The sequence below is a fragment of the Amaranthus tricolor genome, chromosome 8 (genome assembly GCF_026212465.1).
Source record: "Amaranthus tricolor cultivar Red isolate AtriRed21 chromosome 8, ASM2621246v1, whole genome shotgun sequence".
Lineage (NCBI taxonomy): Eukaryota > Viridiplantae > Streptophyta > Magnoliopsida > Caryophyllales > Amaranthaceae > Amaranthus > Amaranthus tricolor.
The window spans coordinates 7,823,085-7,843,889 of record NC_080054.1 but is presented as its reverse complement, the minus strand read 5'-3'; the positions used below and the strand labels follow the sequence as shown (position 1 = coordinate 7,843,889).

The window sequence follows — 20,805 nt, the reverse complement described above, 5'->3', positions numbered from 1 at the left end:
GGTACGCAGAGGTAGGAGACGAGACCAACGAAGGAGTAACATACGCGAACGCCAATGACAAAGAATACTTTCAATCTCTGGTCAACGAAGTTCTAAAATCTGATCCCGCAGTTGTACGTCGAATGTCTCAGGTACTTGAATATGAACTACACCCAGATGGAGCCGAAATACCTGAGCCTTACGCAAGTCCACCGAGAAAGGGAAGACCAAGCACAAGCAAAACCATGAGAAGGAAAAAGAGTACATTTGAATATAGAAGATCATCTTCTCGTGGTCGAGGGTCTAGATCTTCATCCCGCGGGAGATCTAGTGGCAGATCTAGTGGTCGAGATATGCAATCTTCAGTTGGAATTAAGTTTAGTTTCAACTTATCCGGTACATGACTTTCTTTTCCGTTATTTACATTACTTTGTTACAGCTTAATCTTATTAACCTTATTTTCAATTATTGCAGATGATCCAGGAGGTCGTGATTTTTCACAGTTTCCATGGCCTAATAACATCCCGTTCGTTCTTCCTCCTTACTTGTTCGACTAGATTGATGTGTTAGGTGAAGGTAACTGTGGATTTAGAGCTATTGCCGCCACAGAGCTGGGAGGCGAGGACGCATGGCCTCTTTTAAAACGCGCTATGTGTATGGAAATGCAAATGAACAGAGATCAATACCTACGTTTGTATCTATCCCAGGAGTCGTTAAACGATGCCATATTCAGAATAGGTTCACACGGCAACGAAGCTGCTCCTTATATTCACCGGATGGATGCACCGATGGCATTGTACTCTGCAGTAATGTTTCTTAACATTGGCATTGCTTATTATGGTTCTGTTAGCGGTAACCCGTTGTACAACTTTTTGGTTCTTCCTTTAAGGAAAGCGCCGGGCGTGCATAATGTACATAAACTTATACATATATGTTGGGTGAATGGAAATCATTTTGTTCAACTATTAATGAACGAAGATTCATCCCCACTTCCGCCAATCCATCAACGTTGGAGAGAAGCAGTTGACAATTTTTGCAGACATATTGAAACACATTTCAGTACTAGGATTATGCTCTGGAATAGTCTATGCGGGCCACGACCACCACCACGTAATAACACCGCTGACGATGCTGTAAATTTAGATAGTCCGTAGTTTAACATGTTGTACAAATCATTATTTAGTTGTATTATAGAAACTATAGCAAATGTAGATTAAATTCTTTGTGTATAGTAACAATTCAAATTAATAAAAGCATTGATGTAAACATAAATTAAATTTGATGTAAAAAGCGTTGACGTAAATCAATAAACGCATCGATGAATGTAAATTAATATTAATACAGACTATGAAGGGTCCTGCCCCTTAAATGCTTGCCATTCGGCAAATCAATCTTTACAATCATTAAGGTATACATCTAAGGCATGTCGTTGCCGGGGGTTCATTTCCACGACGGGAGGTAATCTTGCCAATGGAGCAAATCGACTGGGCCATTCATTTAGAAACTGAAAAAATGAAAAGCAAAAACGGCGTTAACAACATATAAAACAACATCCAAATAACACAAAGACATAACAGAAAACAAATAAATTTTAAACACTCACATATTCAGATCTGCTCTCCGTTCGACGAGGACCAGCAGTCGGTCCTTCGCTGGGGACTATGAAGGGGTGCAAGCACACGCTGAACCAGTCAACGTAACTAGGTTCAACCTCCGATGGAACACATGCCCAACAAAGTGCATGCTCACCAATGCGGGCACTAAAGGGGAACCTACTCCATGCCTTCAAGAACGCATCCAAAGAAGCAAATGTCACGGACTAGGTACCGTGTGCCGGTCGCAGAGCCTTGGCTGGTCGCATAGGAGGGGGGAATAGCCAGCACGAAGCCGACCTGTCGCACTGTCCGCTCCAACAAATACACCTCCAAGATATCAAAGCAAGTGATACCCCCGATGAAGGTGGTGCGTGGGTGCTCATTGAGCAACGCCCTAGAATCAGTCATGTACGGAGTCCATTCCACCTGGATACAGGCCAAGTTAACAAATAAAAATAATGTAAAATTAAAAAAACATGCATAACAAAGTGTGATGTGATGTACAATACCTGAGTCTCCGTCATGGAGTCAAGTATGCAACGGCACTCCCTCAGCCTGTCCACCTCACGACATGGCTTTTTCGTCGACCACATCTCCGTCCTAGTCTTGTTTGGTTCGTCTGCTCGGCAAGGATGAGGGCAGAAAGCAGGAAAGTACTCATATATCCATGTCTGCAGCAATGTCAGACAACCCACAATGGTCTTGCAACCAGCCCTAGATGCCATTCCGAGCTGCCAATACAAGTAGGCCAACGTCACTGCACCCCAGGCAATCTCATCCTGATCAGCGTTCACGGCAAATATCGTGTGAGGTCGCATGCGGGTCCTGGTCTTATCAGCCAGCAAGGTAGAGCCGATGATAGCCATATAGTAGGTTGTCGACTGGGTATCAATGGCCTGGGACCTATGACATAGCTGCATCAGTTCAGCAACGTTCACGCAGCCGCTGGTGAACGTACCCCTACGCCGTAGCTCAGACATAGGCTGCCCAAAAAGATTTTTGATACCGACCTGCCACTCCGCCTCAGAAGGCTCAGCCGGCAGAGAGCCTTCAATAGCAATGCCTAGTATGCGTTGCACGTCGTGCAACATAATAGTAATTTCCCCTCATGGCATGTGGAAGGTGTTCGTGTCCGGCTGCCACCTCTCCATGAACGCCGAAATCAAATCACAGTCGATGTGCTGGTGCATAATGTACAGTAGTCGGCCGAGGGGAGTAGCAGGTAGAACATCATACAGCGCATCTGCCATATCTCTCAGTCCGATGATGGCCTCCAACGGCCTCTTCCTACTATGGCATTCCAGAACCGGAGGTGTACGCTCGGAGCCGTCAAAAATAAATTTAGCTATGTGCCCGCCATAGCTAGGGATCAATCGGGTATCTGTCGGCCCCCCGGGATGGGGCGATGTGACTAACCAGTCCGTGCCAGCGGACTGTGAGCGCCTGCTCTCTCGGGGCGACTCATTATCCACGAAACTACATCCAGCGCGCTCAGAGGCGGCTAAAAAACTAGGGTCGTCATGTGCGAATCTCCCGTCGCACCCTCGGACAACAGTCCAGTCCACTGGGCGAAAATCAGGAGCTTCGTATTCAACATCATCAGCAACATTATCATCATCACTTGAAACCTCCCAACTACTCTGGATGCTACTAGCCTGGTCCTCAACAGGGGTTCGCACTAGGTCCAGCGCACTCGATCGTTGGGCAATACTGTGTTTGGCAGCCTCTTCCTGCCTAGCCCTCCTAGCTGAACCCGTTACCCCCCTCTCATGCGGGTCCCCTCTGAGTAAGGTAGGCCTAGAACTATTACCTCTCAACAAGTATCTAAAAAACCCTTTCCTCTTCCTTGATTTCCAGCCATTTACTACAATTTTTGATAATTTAAGTAAATATTAATAATAAATGAACATAATCAAACATTACGTTAAATTAACCACATGAAAAAAAACAATAATTAATTAGCAACAACATAATTTACCTAATCATTACCAACAAACATAATGTTACAATATATGTATTATTAAGATTATTAATAATATTATTGTAATTAATTTTCTAAATTCACAATAATCATAATAATAATAACAATATTAACAAAAAAATAACATTAATAATAATCATAACAATAATAACACAAAAAATAACAATAATTATAACACTAATAACAAAAACAATAATTAAAAATAAAATCAAAGGAAAATTTAATAACATTAACAATAACAACAACAACAACATCACCAACAATAATAAAAAATAATAATATTCAAAAGAATATCAAAAAGTTAACAATAATAATAATAACAAACATATTTAAAATAACAAATTAATAATTAAAACAAAAATAAAAAGTTAATAATAAAAATAATAACAATCACAACAACAATATTAACAATAATAATAAAAATAATAATAATAATAGTAATAATAATAATAATGATGATGATGATGATGATGATGATGATGATGATGATGATAATAATAATAATAATAATAATAATAACAATAATAATATAATTAAAAATAATAATAATTATTCATAAAAATTCAAAAAAAAAAATTACCTCGATTAATTGTTTGCGGATTGAACTTCTTAGTTTTTGCTCCAAAAATTTGCTTTTATAAGTTTGTTTTTTAAGTGTGATAAGAAAATTTTTAGTGAGTAGGTCCAGTGGCAAAATCGTAAATTTTTGAAAATTCAGGGAGAGATACGTAAATTCATCAGGGGGTGACGATAAAATGAAAAGGGTGACGATATTTAAGGATTGGGAAAGTTTTTGAGATTTTATCTTTGCTAATGATGAACTCATTAGCCCCCATGTTTTCTTCCCCATCTTTTCTTGGTAGTTTCTTGGAGATCCTCCGATGGTAACACCTTGAATGAACGACGCTCAAGGCCTTTAATAGTAGCTTTTTCAATTTGTTCATGCCACCATAAGTGTTTCCACCCCTTTTAGGACGAAAAGATGAGAAAATCGACATTTTTGTTCCACCGCATAGAGGTTCATGAGGAAGAGCCTCGTGATATAAAGATAAGGAAAATCATAAATCCTATAAAGGTATAGAATTTTTTAAAAAATTTCATACGTCCGATAAGTGTAATTGGCAAATGTGCATTTATAATATTTTAGCAAGTCTAGTAATAATGATATGAACTGAAAATATGTCTCCAAACTCGCACGTTAGTCAGCGAGTGACTTCACTCTCGGCTTAGAGGAAAACTTATTCAATACAATTAGTGTAAGTTCTAAGAATATTGGTAAAGACACCTAAACAAGAAGTGTCCAAGTATCATCTTCTCAGAAATAATCTTCCCAGCAGTATTCCCCCAGAGAAGAGATATCTCATATTTGTCTCCTACAAGAAAAGCATCCCAAATACAACCTTCTAGAGGTGAATCCTTTAGTGGTGCTGGTTAAATGATGGATCTCGAAGGCTCCAGCTACATACATAAAGCAAACCCTTGGAACCCAATTTCACAGTTTCCAGAATTCGAGGGCAAGGTTGATAGAATCAAGATCCTACTTACGATCCATAAGGGGTTGTAAGATCAAAATCAGTAGATTTAGATCGTAGGATCGTAATATCCTACAAATATGTTTTGATATGCTAGCTATAAGATGATTGGTTATTAGTCTTCATTATTCATATTAGTTAATGTTTAAAGTTTTGAGTTGTAAATAAAGATTGATTTGACTTCATCTTTTAAATGATTAAATAAATTTTTTTAGCAATGATTTTTAAACTTCAAGGCAGTAAGTTAATGAATTTTCGTAATTATATTGACTATATATTTTAACTATATAATTGGGTAAGTAAAAGGTAGAATTCAAGAATTTTTTTTACGATTGAAACTACCCTTGTAGGATCGAATTGTTGGATCGGATTGTTGGATCATGTTATGATCCTATCATCAATATTCTTGATCTTGGTAGGATCATAGATCCTAGCAGGTATTAAGATCCAACTTAAGATCTAGATCGCTCATCTGTTTTTGGATCGCAGAATCGTAGATCAGAATTGAAATTTTCATAACCATGTCTAAAGGGCAAATTGTATGCATCTAACATGCCTTGTATGGGTCAAACCTAGAATGTCCGAACTGGATTGGTTGAGTGTCTCATGACCCATCCGGAGTTTGGGCATGGATCATGTATGATCTTCTTATAAGGCACATCAATTACCTTATGTTGCTAGGTAAGTTACACGAGAAGAAGTCTTTCCCGTCAAATCCAGATCTGGTGATGATCAGATGTGTTGTAGGATAACCTAGAATAAGTAAACAAAAGAGTAAATGACACCAATAGTGAAAAACGTGGGAAGAGGTTATTCATGCTCTTACCTAATTCCTTATTGTAAATACTAGCATCTTCTTTAATACTAAGTATGCCATTATGAATTTACTTAGAGCATTAACTACCAAAAAGGTATTATGATATTTACTGGGCATTTATTACATCCTCAAAAAATTAAAGAAATCCTAGCTTAGAACATCCAAGCTAAAGGCTATATTGACTTAAGCGTCGGAGACAGCCCTCGAAGACATCCTTCGGGGTCCCATAACACATGTTACTAGTGCAATTGTTATCTCTGGTGATGTTCAGTAAAGAAAGAGTTGCGAGTCAATAAACAAATCTCTACCAGCATTGCATCCAACCAAACTTAAATTTGATTATCACTGATCCTAATTGTGTCCATTATTAGACATGAACATTATTATTATTATTATTATTATTATTATTATTATTATTATTAATTATTTTTTGGCAAGTAAGATTTTATTGCTCCAAAAAGGGTTACAGCAATACAACAATAACCTACTTTCCAAAACACAAAGGGAAGCACCAAAAAATCAAACGAAACACCAAAAGCAAAAAACAATACAGTTACAAACAAACGGACTAGCATCTAACAACGAGGTCCTGATATTTACTTCTAGCAACTACTTGATACAATAGATCTGCAATCTGTCTAACAGTACAACTCTAACCCCCAAAAATATGAGCATTTCGCTGCAACCAAATATGATAAACCATCTCAGTCCAGCACATAGTGATCAGAGTAGTCGTAGGATATTTCCTCTTACTCAATTTGCACATCTAAGAAACCTCCTCATCAAAGGAACTTTCCCATCGAATATCACCCAAATATCTACAAAGCTCTTGTTGAAAATCTTGAGAAAATTGGCTATGTTTGAAAAGATGATTCCTGTATTCCATAGCACACTCACACAAACGGCAAATAGGATCACAAATAATGCCCTAATGCTACAAGGGGAAGCTTTGTTCTTGCACCATATAGATCTCCAACTAGGTTTGAAACCATTCAACATAAGACTAGAATACATCAATTTGACACTAAAAGCCTCATTAAAAACAAACTTGAAAAGCTCATCTTTATTCTGCACCAAGTCTCTGCTAGCAAACATCTTGCAGAGCATCTAAGAAACTGTAAAGGAAATTTTAAAATTGAAAACATCTTTACCCTTCAGGTAATAATCATGCACCCATCAAATCCATAGTCTATTCTTTTTGGACGCAATAGCCCACAGACTTTTAAGCAATACAATATCATTCCACACTTCGAGATTGCACACGTTCAGACCCCCAAAAAACTTAGGCTTGCACACCTTATCCCAAGCAATACGAGGCTTAGAAGTAGAGCCTCTCGAGCCAGCCCAAATAAACAAACTACATTTCTTCTCAATCATCTTAATGGCCTTAGGAAAAAAGAAGACTTGACTCTAATACGTATGCATACTTTGAATTACACTCTGCACCAATTGCACCCTCCCAGCCATAGAAAGCTTTTTAGTAGGACAATGATTCAACCTAGCTGTTATTTTTCCACACTAGGACGACAATCTTTAATACCAAGTCTCTTATCAAAGAGCGAGAAGCCATGATATCTAAAAGTAAACATCCTTTAGGAATAGAAATGGTTCCAAAATGGTATTTTCAACCTCTTCAGAAACCCCAATTATGTAGATGGTACTCTTAGCCTTGTTGATATCCAACCCAAAAACAACAGCAAGTTCATGTAGAACAGATTGCAGATGACAAATAGAATGCAAATCAGGTATTATTATTATTATTATTATTATTATTATTATTATTATTATTATTATTTCTAGAAATAATGGTAGACTGTAACATTATATTAACCAAATTAAATGTTCATAGGACTGAACATAATTTGGTCAAAACCGTAAATCAAACTTGACCAAACCGTAATTTAAGTGTTTGGTCTGGTCTAAAGAACAAAACTTCACAACAATGAATTTTTATTTTACGACACTAAAGTTTATCTCGATAAATACGATGTTAATATCTTTTGTACTTATGTTGCTATATTAATCATTTAAATTTAATTCAATGAACAAATATTGGCATTTAAGATGATCTCATTATGAGATAATTCTAAATTGAGTATCCAACTAAATTAATTAAAACATTAATTTTCGTACTTAAAATATTAACTTGTAGTTGTTTAACGTTAAATCCATCATTTTGAATTTTAAAATTAACGCTTTAGATATCAAAACACCCATTTATATTGTTTAAAAGAGCGATTTTAAACATACCCCACTTAAAACGGTCACATACAAGAGTTACACATTCATTAATGAATTTGTCGCATATTGTTTACATCATCTCTCCTCGTCTCATGCACAAAAACCAACTCATTTCTATTTATTCACAACTAAACTAAATAGCAAACCCACAATAGAGAGGGAGTAAATACAGAAATATAGCAAATTGTAATCTGGAGTTAAATTAATATTTCATTATGAGTATATTTATTTAAAGAAAACATGCATTAAACATGTTACAAAGTAATATAGGAATGGTTAATAGTCATTCTTCAAAATTGGATTAACACGAGGAAGTTTAACACACACACAAAAAAATTTGCGACCTACCTTTGCCGCCAAAAAAAAAAAGAAAAAAAAAAGAAATATTTAGATAAACTGAAAATAGAAAATAATTTATGAACAAAAATATAGCAGAATAAATATATAACCCACAATAGATATTAAAGTAAAATCGTTGGAACGATGAACCCATTAAGTCGTTAACTATCGCCAATGTAAACAGTTTATCAAAAATATTTTGTTAAGTAGCACAACATGGTATTGAAGCCTATAGATAAAAGATGACTGCAACCTATACAACTGTTTGTATTGTCAAAATATTCCCTATAATGCCCATATGAAATAACAAGAGCCAGTTCAGCATTCAAAACACAGCAGCATAAAATACCTTTCCATAACTCATTTCATGGTGGCTAGATGTAACAATCTATGTTAAAATTCAACGGCGTGGTCTGAGCTTTACAACCGAAAGAACAAAAAAAAACTCATCTGAAAACAAGTCTACCTATAATTTACACTTCACGAGACGCCTAATCCAGAAACACCTAGAGGGCAGAAGCTACAAGCAAATGATAACATGCCTTTGTAATAAATGACTCCTTTCGGGTAATATCTTAACACTGATTTCAGCCATGGGTGGTTTTAATCTCAGTACAAAGGATTTTGTAACATGAGACAATATTTGCATAACCTGCAAAGCGCCTTCCGATTTATCACCTTTTCGTGGTGTCGCCAATTGCAGGAACATCTGAAGGGTAACTGGAAAGGTCTAGATCAATGAGAGTCATATCGTATGGGACCGTTACAGAATTTGTAGTGTCAACAAGGAGAGAAGTATTCATCTTCTCTGAGTTTAAATTCGTTCCAGTAACAGGATTTTCCGGGCTGCTCACGGCAGATGATGATTGGCTTGAAAGTTGTATGTCATCCAGTTTGTTCCCAAACATGTGTTTATTCCTTCGGACAGCATCCATCTCTTGTCCAGTAGGCACAAAAGTCCGTGACCTGTACTTCCTCGGCCCTTCTTCATCACCATGGTTGTAAAGCACATACTCATGATAAGTTGGTGCAAACTGCAACATTAGTTTCAGGCAGAAATCAGTTGCTTGAACATATTGATTATTGCAGGAAGCACAAGTAAGTGTAAAAACTCATACGCATAACTTGCATACAACAATACCAGAGCTTTGATACCAAAGGATCGAGTCTGGCTACAAGAGCCAATAGATCAGCTCCTATGGTCGTACACATCAATAGTATTAAACCCAATTGATTCTTGTTTTTGGTAGAAATCAGTACACAGGAGCACTACCAATTGATCTAAAAGGAACTAATTTAAAATCAAAGGCTAGAACATATGTTAGTGGCCCTTTTCGTCGGACAAAATGGTAAAAATTTTTATGTCAATAAAGAGGAAATATCTATGGTAATGTTGCTTCCCATTTAAAGGTAAAGAATACTTCTGTTTATGAAGAACGTGTTTGTTATAAAGTTGGGTTGCCATTAAACACTAAGATGAAGCTTATAGCACATAGTAACAGACATTATTGTTGCCAATCATTAACAACTGTCTAACGGGCCAGATTGCATATGTACTTATGTACCAAGCAAAATTAAAGGTCAAAAGGATGAATTACAATATCTCATCAATAAAAGCAACAAGACTAATCTCTGAAGGCTATCTGATTTTCTAAGATTATTACAAAAAAAATACACAAAATGAGTTCAAACAGAATTCTGTTTTCCCTTTTGTAGGCCATTTAACTTCTCGTGGTATGGGAAAATAATGGTCGGAGATAAACGTAGAAATAAGTAAATAACTCACCTGATGAACTGTATCATGATAGAAGTCATTCAGTTTTAACGCATGAGCAAGGCTCCCAGTGAGACCAGGAGAAACACCGATATTGGCACCAGCATACTCTTTGTAAGGGAAAGCAAAAAAGTGACCAATGGCAGCCATGAGCATCTCAACACAAATAATAAAATTTTGAATATCAGCAGCATCCTCTGCGTTTTTTATGAGTCTAGACTTGGCTGCAAGAAAAACCAAGACACCCTACAAAAGGCACCAATACATAATGAGAAAATAGAGCATTCACATGAGTTATACAATCCAACTCACAACAAAATGCATCTACGTACAACCATTTAAGGCAACATCATGCAAAAAGAAATGAATAACTGATTAAGACCTAGTATACACAATTTCAAATTATAGAACCAATATATGATGCTCCCTCTATCCCAGAAATTTGGCAACATTGTACAATTTGGGAGACATCAAGAAAACTTTTTGCTATTCTCTTGTTTGCATGTCAAATAGATGAAAAAACAACGACTAGCGTTTTTTCTTATATTATATCCCTTCTTCCTCTCATTTACCAAATCTTGGACATGATGTTCCGTTATTCATCAAGTATACTTTGACCAACTAACAATGTTCATCCCTAAAATTTGAGTTTCGATATCCTTCAGCACCACATTGTGACTGAGAAGTATATATAACATTCCATTCCGGCATAATTCCAAGACAACTTAGACAATGTAATCAACCAGATAAAATCATAAAAGAACAGTGTAACAATTTTCGAATACCCCAGATCATCACCCATGACCATACACACCATCTTATATCATCTGTTTCCAAGCCCATCCAAAGATGCTTTTCAGAGCTTAAAAAGAAACTCGGCTAACATCCCCTTTTTAAGTGATGTTTGAAAAAAAAAAAGAAATTCACATATCTATCAAGAAAACATCAAAAAGAGCCACAAGGCAGAAGGGAAGGGGAAGGGGACACTTCTCTAATGCAAGCATGTATTTTTTCACCAATTCTCAAAGGCCGAAAGCAGGACATAGTTAAGAACAAAATTAAACCAAACAAGCTCACCTCCACCCGAAAACCTAAATAAAGATTGCGGAAACCAAAAAAAAATCTCGAAAACACAACTCATTATAAGCAGAGAAAAGTACCTGCCAATATGTCAAGAAAACAACCGATTTTATCAATATAAATTTGGGAACAGGATTAAATGGATGGAGAAGATCTCGGCACGCCACATAAAACAAGGCCAATGCATAGAGAGCAATTGAATATGAGATGGTATATATAATTGTGATATAGAGGTAGGACTGCTTTGCACTGAAGTCTCCATCTTCATACTTCCCCTTTGAATAGAGTATAAACGTAACAGCCACTAGAATGGGTTTCAAAATGACAAACTGTAAACCCCCTTGTTTACACCTCCGAATAAAACGACTGTCATAACAAAGTATCAACAATTTTTTATGAGTTCATTTCCACAAAATCGACCAATGTCATGCACTACTTGTAAATTTCATAAGAAGCATTGATATTGCATCCAATATCAAATATATGAAAGTAGATAAAGAAATTTGCTCATTACTCACCCGTCTAACGGTAATGGAGGGAAGCAACATGTCATCAGACACACTGAAGGCTTCAAAACTCGTCCGCTCAAGCTTAGCACAACGGCTCCTGGTCCACCAACCCACGCCAAGCAGAGGGATAAGAAATTATATATGACCCATGCTTCGTATCTGAAACAGCATACACCATTATAGGTTCTAACAACTAAACATACAAGAGCTTGATTTGATGATTAATACAGCAAAAAGAGTCATATTGAGCAAACAGAGGATAGCATATTACATACAAGCAACACTATTATCAGAGCGAGATAATAAAACCAATTGCAGCCCTCAGCCCCTCAAAACTTATCAAGCATATGCACACAGAAGCAAAGATGATGTAAGCACAACTTATCTCCATTTCTACAGGAGAAACATTATCCCAACAAAAAGAGCTTAAACACTCGTTTGAAAAGTAGTGGCATGAGCAATAATTGAATTCCTAATTTAAAAGTAATAAATGTGGGCAAACTGGAAATAGCAGATGCTAGAAGCATGAGGTAGAAATCATTCATCAAATCATGTGCACTCATTATGCGAAGGTGCAAATGAAATTTGCTACAAAGCTCAATTGTAAAAAAAAAAAAAAAAACTTTGTTATCACTATTGCGTACATCTGACCCCCAGACTCCGCTTAGGTGAGAGCCACCAAATGACATTGGTGTAATGAAATGTCGTTGTATTAGGCATATGGGTGTGATGTAACAGCGTTGTAACAATTGGAGCCAATGAGTACATAAGGAACTCAATTCACAAATGCCAAAAATTTAATTTCAATAGATTCCAATCACAACGCTCATATAATCTGCCAATTACCAAACACCAAGAATAATTGTCTTACCAACATCAATCATCCAATTATTCCAACATTGTTCAGTCCACATACATTAAGAAGAATCCACTAGAACAATAGCTTGTTGAGCAATAAATCTATAATATCAACCATTCTCCTCCATTAACATTATCAAAAAGAAAGTGTTAATAAAGAAGGAAAAATAGTAATTTGACATGGAAAAAAAGTCAATTGCGGCAATAATAATGATTCATGCGTAAAGATTGTGTGTGAAGGGGAAATAGTCAGTGCTCGCGATTAAGCTTAGTTGATGAATTCTAGCTAAGGTTAGAACTAAAGTTTTGTACTTTGACTATTTGAGCTTTTTAAATCCTCTTGTCTTAAATACTAGAGCTCATAAGATCAAAATAATAACTAGCAAATATTCATTCTTTTAACTAATCTCAGTTAGTTGGAGTAAGTATCGGCTTTTTCAAGCATGAACCTGGGATTGAATTTCATCTAACTCACCCCTTCAGCCTACCCTATAATCCAAAAAAAATAAAAAAATCTTTGCACAAGTCTCTAGCTCTCTCGGGTCGAAGTCGATCCACTTTAACATTCATTAGGTCTTCATAAAGCAACTCTATATACTTACGAATGACGGAGTGAGGCATTATTAGTGCATCTAACATTTCGATGAAGCCCACATAGCCATAATACAAATTAACATGAACATGAATGTACAAAGCAATAGATTAAAAGCAAGAACAACAGCATTTAACATGACTGAAAGCAAAAAAGCGAAAGACAATATCCTTTAGACTTACATTTCTCTTAAAGAATTAAAATATATGGCTCTATCACGCATGACCAAAGCCAAGAAAGACATTAGTGCGTAAACCTGTGCATACATGTTCCAAAATAATGTTAGGCTAGAACTACATAGATAAAAATTAGGAGGGCAAAGAAAAATGACAAAGCAGCTAAGGAGAATAGTATAAACATTAATGCTAAGCTGCAAATACAAAGAAGACTAACACCGGCAAAATAATTATTTAAAAAGATGACATAGATTGAAGTTCAAATGTATCATTCATCGATAAAAAGCAAATAGATAATTTGAAGATCAAAAACAAGAACAAAGCCAATAAACAAGAACGCAGATGACACATAAGAGGATACATTTACAAGATATAAAAGCTCTAACATAATCAAGTTGATATTTAATAATTAAAGAGTCTGCCAAAGTTTGCATTTACTTATTTGGGGGTAGTCAATCTTATAGTTAAATCAATCATGATAACAAAATCCAACTTTAATTGTAGCCCTCCTCCTGAAGTAGTTATCTCCTATAAAATGGAAATGATCTTGTTCCATATTTCAAGCAACCAATTCCCAAACGCCTAAAAGTGGTTGAAACTATGAAATAAATTTACATTGCTCCTAGCAGCAATTTGATTCTCAACTATAGCTATGTTACTCGGACTCGCCAATTTCCCCGGCATACAGGTGTCTAATATGCTGTTGCAGATTCAGGTGTAAGATACGTGTGCGATACACCAAGAAGCACATGGGTACGGCATCAATGGAGATCTTCTCAAACACCCATAATTCGGCATACGATAAGAGGAAAATAAAACGAAGAGAAGACAAAAAAGGAACAAAAAAATACAAGAGATTCAAATGAAGTATTCAAAGGGTAAAGAGAAGAAGAAAACTAAAATGAAAGAAGATAAATGTCTTGACTGAAATCAATGGTTGCTTCTTCTCTCTCTTCTTCTCCCTTTTTCCTCTTTTAATTTTTCCATTTATATGTTAGGGTTTTCTTTGGAACTAGTCCTTAATCTTAAAACTCCTCAGGTGGGTGGCTAACTTCCTAAGCCATTTCGAAACTTTTAGTGTCTTAGTATGCCACATGCCACGTCTCACTAAAGTAGTACTTTCTACCTTTTCTTTTTGTTTAACTTTTCCAATTTGTTTTTTTTTTTTTTGCTATTTGTTTTTCATTTCCTTTTTTCATTTTCTTTTTCATTTTCATTTTCTTTTATTCTCTTTCTTACTTTTCTTCATTAAACTCCTCTTATTTAAATCCTTATATTTTAAATTCTTTAAATTATATATAAGATTTTTTTATTTTGTATCCCTGCACCCGTAGGACGATGTCCCCGAATACTAAAATTCTAAAAGCACTGTACCGGACACTAGGATTTGCACCCACATGGCCGTATCCGATACTCGTACCCTAGTCCAAGTAACATAGACTATAACTATTAAACAAAATAAATCAGCCACCTTTGAAATAAATTTATGACACCAAATTGAAAATAAATCTTCTTTCAAACTTGTAAAGCATTTAATGCCAAGCACCACAAACCAGGCAATGAATAAACACTTGTCCTTACTAAGATCCCACTTATGGCGATCAAACCACAGGGCAAAGCTATAGCCTATAACTAACTTTGTATCCAGGTCAAACAGTCAATAATCAACATTCTGGAAGTAAATAACATAATTTAACTCGGTGATTTTCCATCAACTTGGACTTCCACTACATGTGTCACTACATTGATAGAATGCCACAATTAGTCACTTGTCAAAGACAATTCATTACAATATATCTAAACCACACCAATAGTAAATAAGACCTTCTACACCAATGCCTAGAGTATATTCTCTTCCTCTTCTTCTCTTCAACAATCAGAACAATCATAACTAAAACCAAAGTCACATTCACTCATCTTCTACAGTTTTGGACTATTTTTTGGACATTTTAAGCTTATCACAATTTAAAAGGTAGATTAGCTTGCAAATTATGTTACATCTACTAGTGCCAAATGTTATGCAGACTTTATGATTACTTTATTTTGATCTTTTGGAAAACATATGAACAACAAAGACATGAAAACCAACTTACATCATTACAAAATTGGAATAAACCCAAAATGACAATGTCAAAGCCTGAATTCCAGTTGCAAAACACCGGGGTCATGAACTAAGATATCGTTTCTTGTCAACAAGTATTTCCTTCTTCCATTCATTGTTATAAACTTCTGTAAGACCATATGCTTTAATCCAATTTTTTCATAGCATCCAAGTCATCTTTGATATCCCTCTTTTTCTTTTACTCCCCATAATTCCAATATCAACCATTCATTCTCCTTAGACAACTAATAGGCATCATACACAATTACACATGTCCAAACCATTATTAATAAATTTTCATAATCTTAGGCTTTATGTTTGCTTTTGGAATTCTTTTCTTTTATTCTTATTTTGAATTATGTCTCTCAAAGTTATGCCACACAACCATCATATTTATGCATCTCGAATACCACCAATTGCTTACAAAAGTTCATGAAAAAGAAAAGTAAAAGAATCAATGCAGGATGCACTCTTAAATAACTTAATATAAATGCTTTGTGCAAGATGGAAAGAGATACAAATAATATTATTGATAGGTTGTTTAAAATTAGTTTATTTATGCAAATAATTGATAAAGGTATGTAATATAATAGTACATGAAGGCAAGCATGGAAGAGAAAGAAGCTCAAGGCTCTGAATTCACGTAGATAAGGAAGTTAGTAACCCATACGTGCATGAAGATTAAAGTTATCAATTCCTTTAGAATGTGAACAACACGCACATCACGTTGGCTTCTTTCCTCTCAAATATTTTAAAATAACTAATGAAGTTGAGAAATTAGGAAGTTATGCAAGTTAGGGGGTTAAGCAAAGAGAAATGGAAGAAAATATTTGTTATTTAACGTGTGCTTCAAAGAGTCGGCTTTATTTTCACTCCAAGAACATTTGAAATGATCAAAGGAAGTTACATAACTACCCAAATTGAGTCTCCTTCCAAAGAATTAAAATTCCAATCCATGACGAGTGCAAAAAGGAGGAGGGAATCTTTAAGGAGATTAATTTATCTCACAAAATTTTGAATGAGAAAAATAGTTACGTAACTTAACCATGAAGAAGTTTCAAATTCTTAGGAACCTTACTATTCAAATGTATTAGGATTTTAAGTGTATTTTAATAATTTTTCTTGTATCCTTAGTAATAGCCTTTAGATGAAGATACGTTACTTACGAGATTTAATGAAAATCAAAGCTTTGCTATAACCCTTGTCTTAGCTTTGCTCTTGGATAATAATTGCGTATAAGAAAGTCTCTTTTGCATGTTCATGGAGATGCATAATTTGTGATCTTGGAGACGTTTTCTTTAATGTGGTATGTCATATGATTAGAAAATTAAAGCTTTGCCATATTTTCCATATTCCTTACATTCATCTTCATATGTCCATTTGAACATTTGTGGTGATGTAATATGTCTTAACAACGGTTCATCTATATTCAAAAAACATTTGAATTCTCATTATCTCATCCTAAAATGCGACATTTGCTCCTATTTCTTATATCCAAACTTTGAAATTTCATCACATTTCCACCAATTCAATCCAAATTGTAGCCAAATAAATCCCCAAATACAAGCTCTTTCTTGGCTACATGTCTCGTCTTGTATGTTTTAGTTAGTCACACTCAAATATACAATAAATAAGAGCACGAAATGGGGTTTGTATAGAAAGACATGCATAAGAATATCACGTCTCAACCATGGTGTAAAATAACAAATTGTATGGAACGGAATGGTCGTTTCATAACGGTTTTGAAGAACATGAGAGTAATGAACAATCATCAATTTTTTTTGGCTACTACTAGTTGTAGTACAACTAGCTATAGTACAACTATTGCAGTATTATTAGCTATACCTATGCTTCTTTCCCAAAATAATAAATGTGACTTTTAAGTGTTTTATTTATAATTTTTTGAATTATTTTAGTATTAAACAATTTTCTAGTATGTATGGATATGGCAGCTAACGTCCTTAATGATTTATTGTACAACTATAACCATTTGATGTAGTACAATACTTGTACGAGTAGTACTTTTACTTACTACTCAATAAATTTAATTCTTGATTTATCTTTAATGAATACTTGAATTAAACAAGCATTTTATAACTGTACTTTTATAAATTAATTTATCATAATAGAATCATTTTATATAAAATTAATATAAACCCTCCTTTGAAAATATAATCGTGATCCGTTTTGTGACAACATTATTTTTTCCAATACCGCGACCCCATTTTGCACCATGTTCTCAACCAATATGGCAACTTGACAAACTTATAAATTACATGAAAACATAAACTACATGAACAGCCTTACCACTATGTCCCATGAGCAAAAGCCTCTTGCACAAAACTCTTGTCCCTAATGAGATGAACAACAAATATGGCTACACCAAACTCTTTTAAGGATACAAAATAATTCATAAAATACCATTTCATATGTACAACATAACTTAAGCACGCCCAAAAAGCAATAACTCTACAAGCACAAGTTCAAGAGAACGAAATACAGACGCACAAGTACTTAATTGCCATCTAGACAAGCTGAATTCCCTTCCATTAAGAAATTTCTTGATCAGTGTTAATACTTAAAACACTAACAAAATGCCCCAAATGTGACACTCTTTTTAAACCACCACATACTAAAAGTACAAGTACATAAGCAACTTTCTAAGAAAACAATAAATAGCATTCAATAAAAGTCAAAATTGCAATAAGCAATTACAAAATCATATATCATTAGACGACAGCTTAAGTACCACAATATACGTAGAAATGTGTCAAAAGAACATTGTACTCACCGGGACCATGAAAATAATACGAACAATATATCTCTGAAAAGTAGGTTCGGTATAATTTACAAGATGACGGTATATGTGAAAAATTGCAAGTGCAATCGCTCCAACCGTACAGGGCAATGCAATGATAACATACAGAATAAAAGCCATTTTTCTCTTCTCTAGCAACAATTCATCAACTGAAAACGTTCAATTACAGTAAATTAATAATCAAACACTAAAAGCTTCCAATAAAATTACTCAAAACAATCATAGAACACATCAAAATAAATAAAAACACACCTAATTAGCCTCAATCAAATCCTCCCAATAATTCCGTTCTTCGCATTGCTGTTTCAGTACATCTGGAAACGACAAATCAACCTAATTCAAAGAACAAGAGCAATTTCTCGAATCATAATTTTCATCGCTAAACCCTAAATTCCTAATTGTAAAAGGGGAATGAATCAACTAATTGCAAGAAAAATAAACTAGGGCAAAATGATTAAAATGAAGAAATTAAAAGAGATAAACTTGATATAGCATGAATTCAAACAAAAAATATGAAATAATTTATCAAGTAATTGTATAACAAAGCTAAACTACCGACAATTTACAAAAATTACAACGAAATTTCAATAATATAGGCAACTTTTTGATGTAAACGATCGGAAAGAATTTGCAATTGTGAAACCAAAAAAATAGTTAAGGAAATTTACCTGAAACGAGGAGTAGATCTCGAAGAACAAATGGAAGTGAGAAGAAGCAAAAGCAAAAATAGCGGCTTCCGAAGAACAATGGAAAATAAGGAGGAATGGAGAAGGAAGTTGGCGTGGGAAAAAAGGTAAGAGTTTGCCAGCCTTGGAAAGGAGTATTTCAATTACAATATGACGGACTATTATTAATGTCTACAAATTTTATTTGAATAAAGAAATATCATTTAGAAGACAATCATTTATTTTTTGGAAGGAAGAAGATCATCATTTTTTAGGTGATAAGGAATAACAAATAATCATTTATAAATTATTAAATCATATAATTTAACTTATAAAATAATTATAGATCTAAAATTTATTTTCTTACGAGTTATAATCATTATCATTATAATTTAAAAAGTGTACACATTGTAACCATGTCATCGATATTCGATCATCGAATATTTTAATAATCTGCTGAATTAATGTTTTAACTTTTTACTTCACATATCGACCTTTGACCAACTAATATAACTCATTATACCTAACTCTAATTATCTCACTCTCGAATTCTTTTCCGGTTGAATTTTGATAACTCACTCTCCAATTCTTCCCCAGTTGAATTTTGATTTGTTTATTAACTCTAAATTTTGTTGGGATTTTGTGGATCTGAATAATGAATTTTAAGGGAGGCTTGTTGTTAGTTCCCATGCTCCAAATGGTTTGTTCTTATCAATGCTCATGATATTGGTTTAGTAAGTATATTGTTCTTTTATTTTAATTAGTTCTGAACTAAATTTTAAGTTATAGATTTAGTTTAATGAACTTGATTACTACCCATCTACTAAAGTTATTTTACTCGGGCTACATGCCTGCATCTGATTTTTTTTTTTTTTGTTTCATTTGATTGAAATTGTTGTTTTTGATTTGTTCTGAATCAAGGGACTTGAAAAATTATACACAAATCCTAAAAATATGAGCGTGTCAAAATTGGATTTTGGACCCATTACCCTATTAACACTCTTTCTTTAGCCTACCCGTAAAAAAAATTATGAAAAAGTAACATAAAAAATTTTATAACAGTTACGTTTTCATTAATAAAAGAGACCTAATTTATCCAAAAGATGTATTATGTATAAATATAAACATATATCTATATATATATATATATATATATATATATATATGTGTGTGTGTGTGTGTGTGTGTGTATATATATACATATATATATATATATATATATATATATATATATATATATATATATATATATATATATATATATATACATATATATATATATATATATATATATACACATATACATATATATATATATATATACATATATATATATATATATATATATATATATATATATATATATATATATATATATGTATATATACATATATATATATATATATATATATATATATATATATATATATATATATATATATATATATATATATGTATATGTATATGTATATGTATATGTATATATATATTTTTTTTTTTTGAGAATTTGGAATATATATATTAATGGGTGAAGAATACAAGAGACTGAACCTCGAGCACCCATACCCGCCGGCATAAAAAACCCCAGTGGGGAAAAAGCCATAGAGAAATGGAGACGAGGAGCAGCCCATCCAGAGCAGCAAGGCCATATATCACGCCCCAGATATGAGTTTTTCTTGCTCACCATTCTAGTAGTATCATCTGCATGACGACGCCCATCGAGTGAGGAACACCCATATCATCACCTT

General features: G+C 34.2%; 2 protein-coding genes across 3 annotated transcripts; both read right to left on the bottom strand.

Moving 5' to 3' along the window:
• Nucleotides 1-1,366: 1,366 nt before the first annotated feature.
• LOC130821475 (protein MAINTENANCE OF MERISTEMS-like) lies at nucleotides 1,367-2,665 on the bottom strand. Its single transcript, XM_057687263.1, has 3 exons — nucleotides 2,084-2,665; nucleotides 1,583-1,762; nucleotides 1,367-1,483 (listed from the first exon to the last, which is right to left on the bottom strand). Exons 1-3 carry the CDS (start codon nucleotides 2,663-2,665, stop codon nucleotides 1,367-1,369), a joined length of 879 nt encoding a protein of 292 aa, XP_057543246.1.
• Nucleotides 2,666-8,652: 5,987 nt separating this feature from the next.
• LOC130820806 (uncharacterized) lies at nucleotides 8,653-19,288 on the bottom strand. 2 transcript variants are annotated; one of them, XM_057686324.1, is made up of 8 exons: nucleotides 19,061-19,288; nucleotides 18,645-18,725; nucleotides 18,366-18,541; nucleotides 13,480-13,553; nucleotides 11,857-12,006; nucleotides 11,419-11,704; nucleotides 10,271-10,504; nucleotides 8,653-9,518 (listed from the first exon to the last, which is right to left on the bottom strand). In XM_057686324.1, exons 3-8 carry the CDS (start codon nucleotides 18,510-18,512, stop codon nucleotides 9,159-9,161), a joined length of 1,251 nt encoding a protein of 416 aa, XP_057542307.1. In that variant the 5' UTR covers nucleotides 18,513-18,541; nucleotides 18,645-18,725; nucleotides 19,061-19,288; the 3' UTR covers nucleotides 8,653-9,158. The 2 variants fall into 2 exon arrangements, with proteins under 2 accessions (XP_057542307.1, XP_057542309.1); XM_057686326.1 differs by having other exon boundaries at nucleotides 18,645-18,706; nucleotides 19,061-19,238.
• Nucleotides 19,289-20,805: the final 1,517 nt, after the last annotated feature.

What these genes read in the sequence shown, in the direction of transcription:
- LOC130821475 (XM_057687263.1), bottom strand. Translation starts at nt 2,665, where the DNA reads ATGTTGCACGACGTGCAACGCATACTAGGCATTGCTATTGAAGGCTCT. An exon ending in ACTCCATGACGGAGACTCAG is followed by an intron (nt 1,763 to 2,083) that starts GTATTGTACATC and finishes GCGTTCTTGAAG; the next exon opens with GCATGGAGTAGGTTCCCCTT. An exon ending in CGGAGAGCAGATCTGAATAT is followed by an intron (nt 1,484 to 1,582) that starts GTGAGTGTTTAA and finishes TCATTTTTTCAG; the next exon opens with TTTCTAAATGAATGGCCCAG.
- LOC130820806 (XM_057686324.1), bottom strand. Translation starts at nt 18,512, where the DNA reads ATGGCTTTTATTCTGTATGTTATCATTGCATTGCCCTGTACGGTTGGA. An exon ending in GTATTATTTTCATGGTCCCG is followed by an intron (nt 13,554 to 18,365) that starts GTGAGTACAATG and finishes ATGTATGCACAG; the next exon opens with GTTTACGCACTAATGTCTTT. An exon ending in TTTTCTTGACATATTGGCAG is followed by an intron (nt 10,505 to 11,418) that starts GTACTTTTCTCT and finishes TGCCTTTTGTAG; the next exon opens with GGTGTCTTGGTTTTTCTTGC.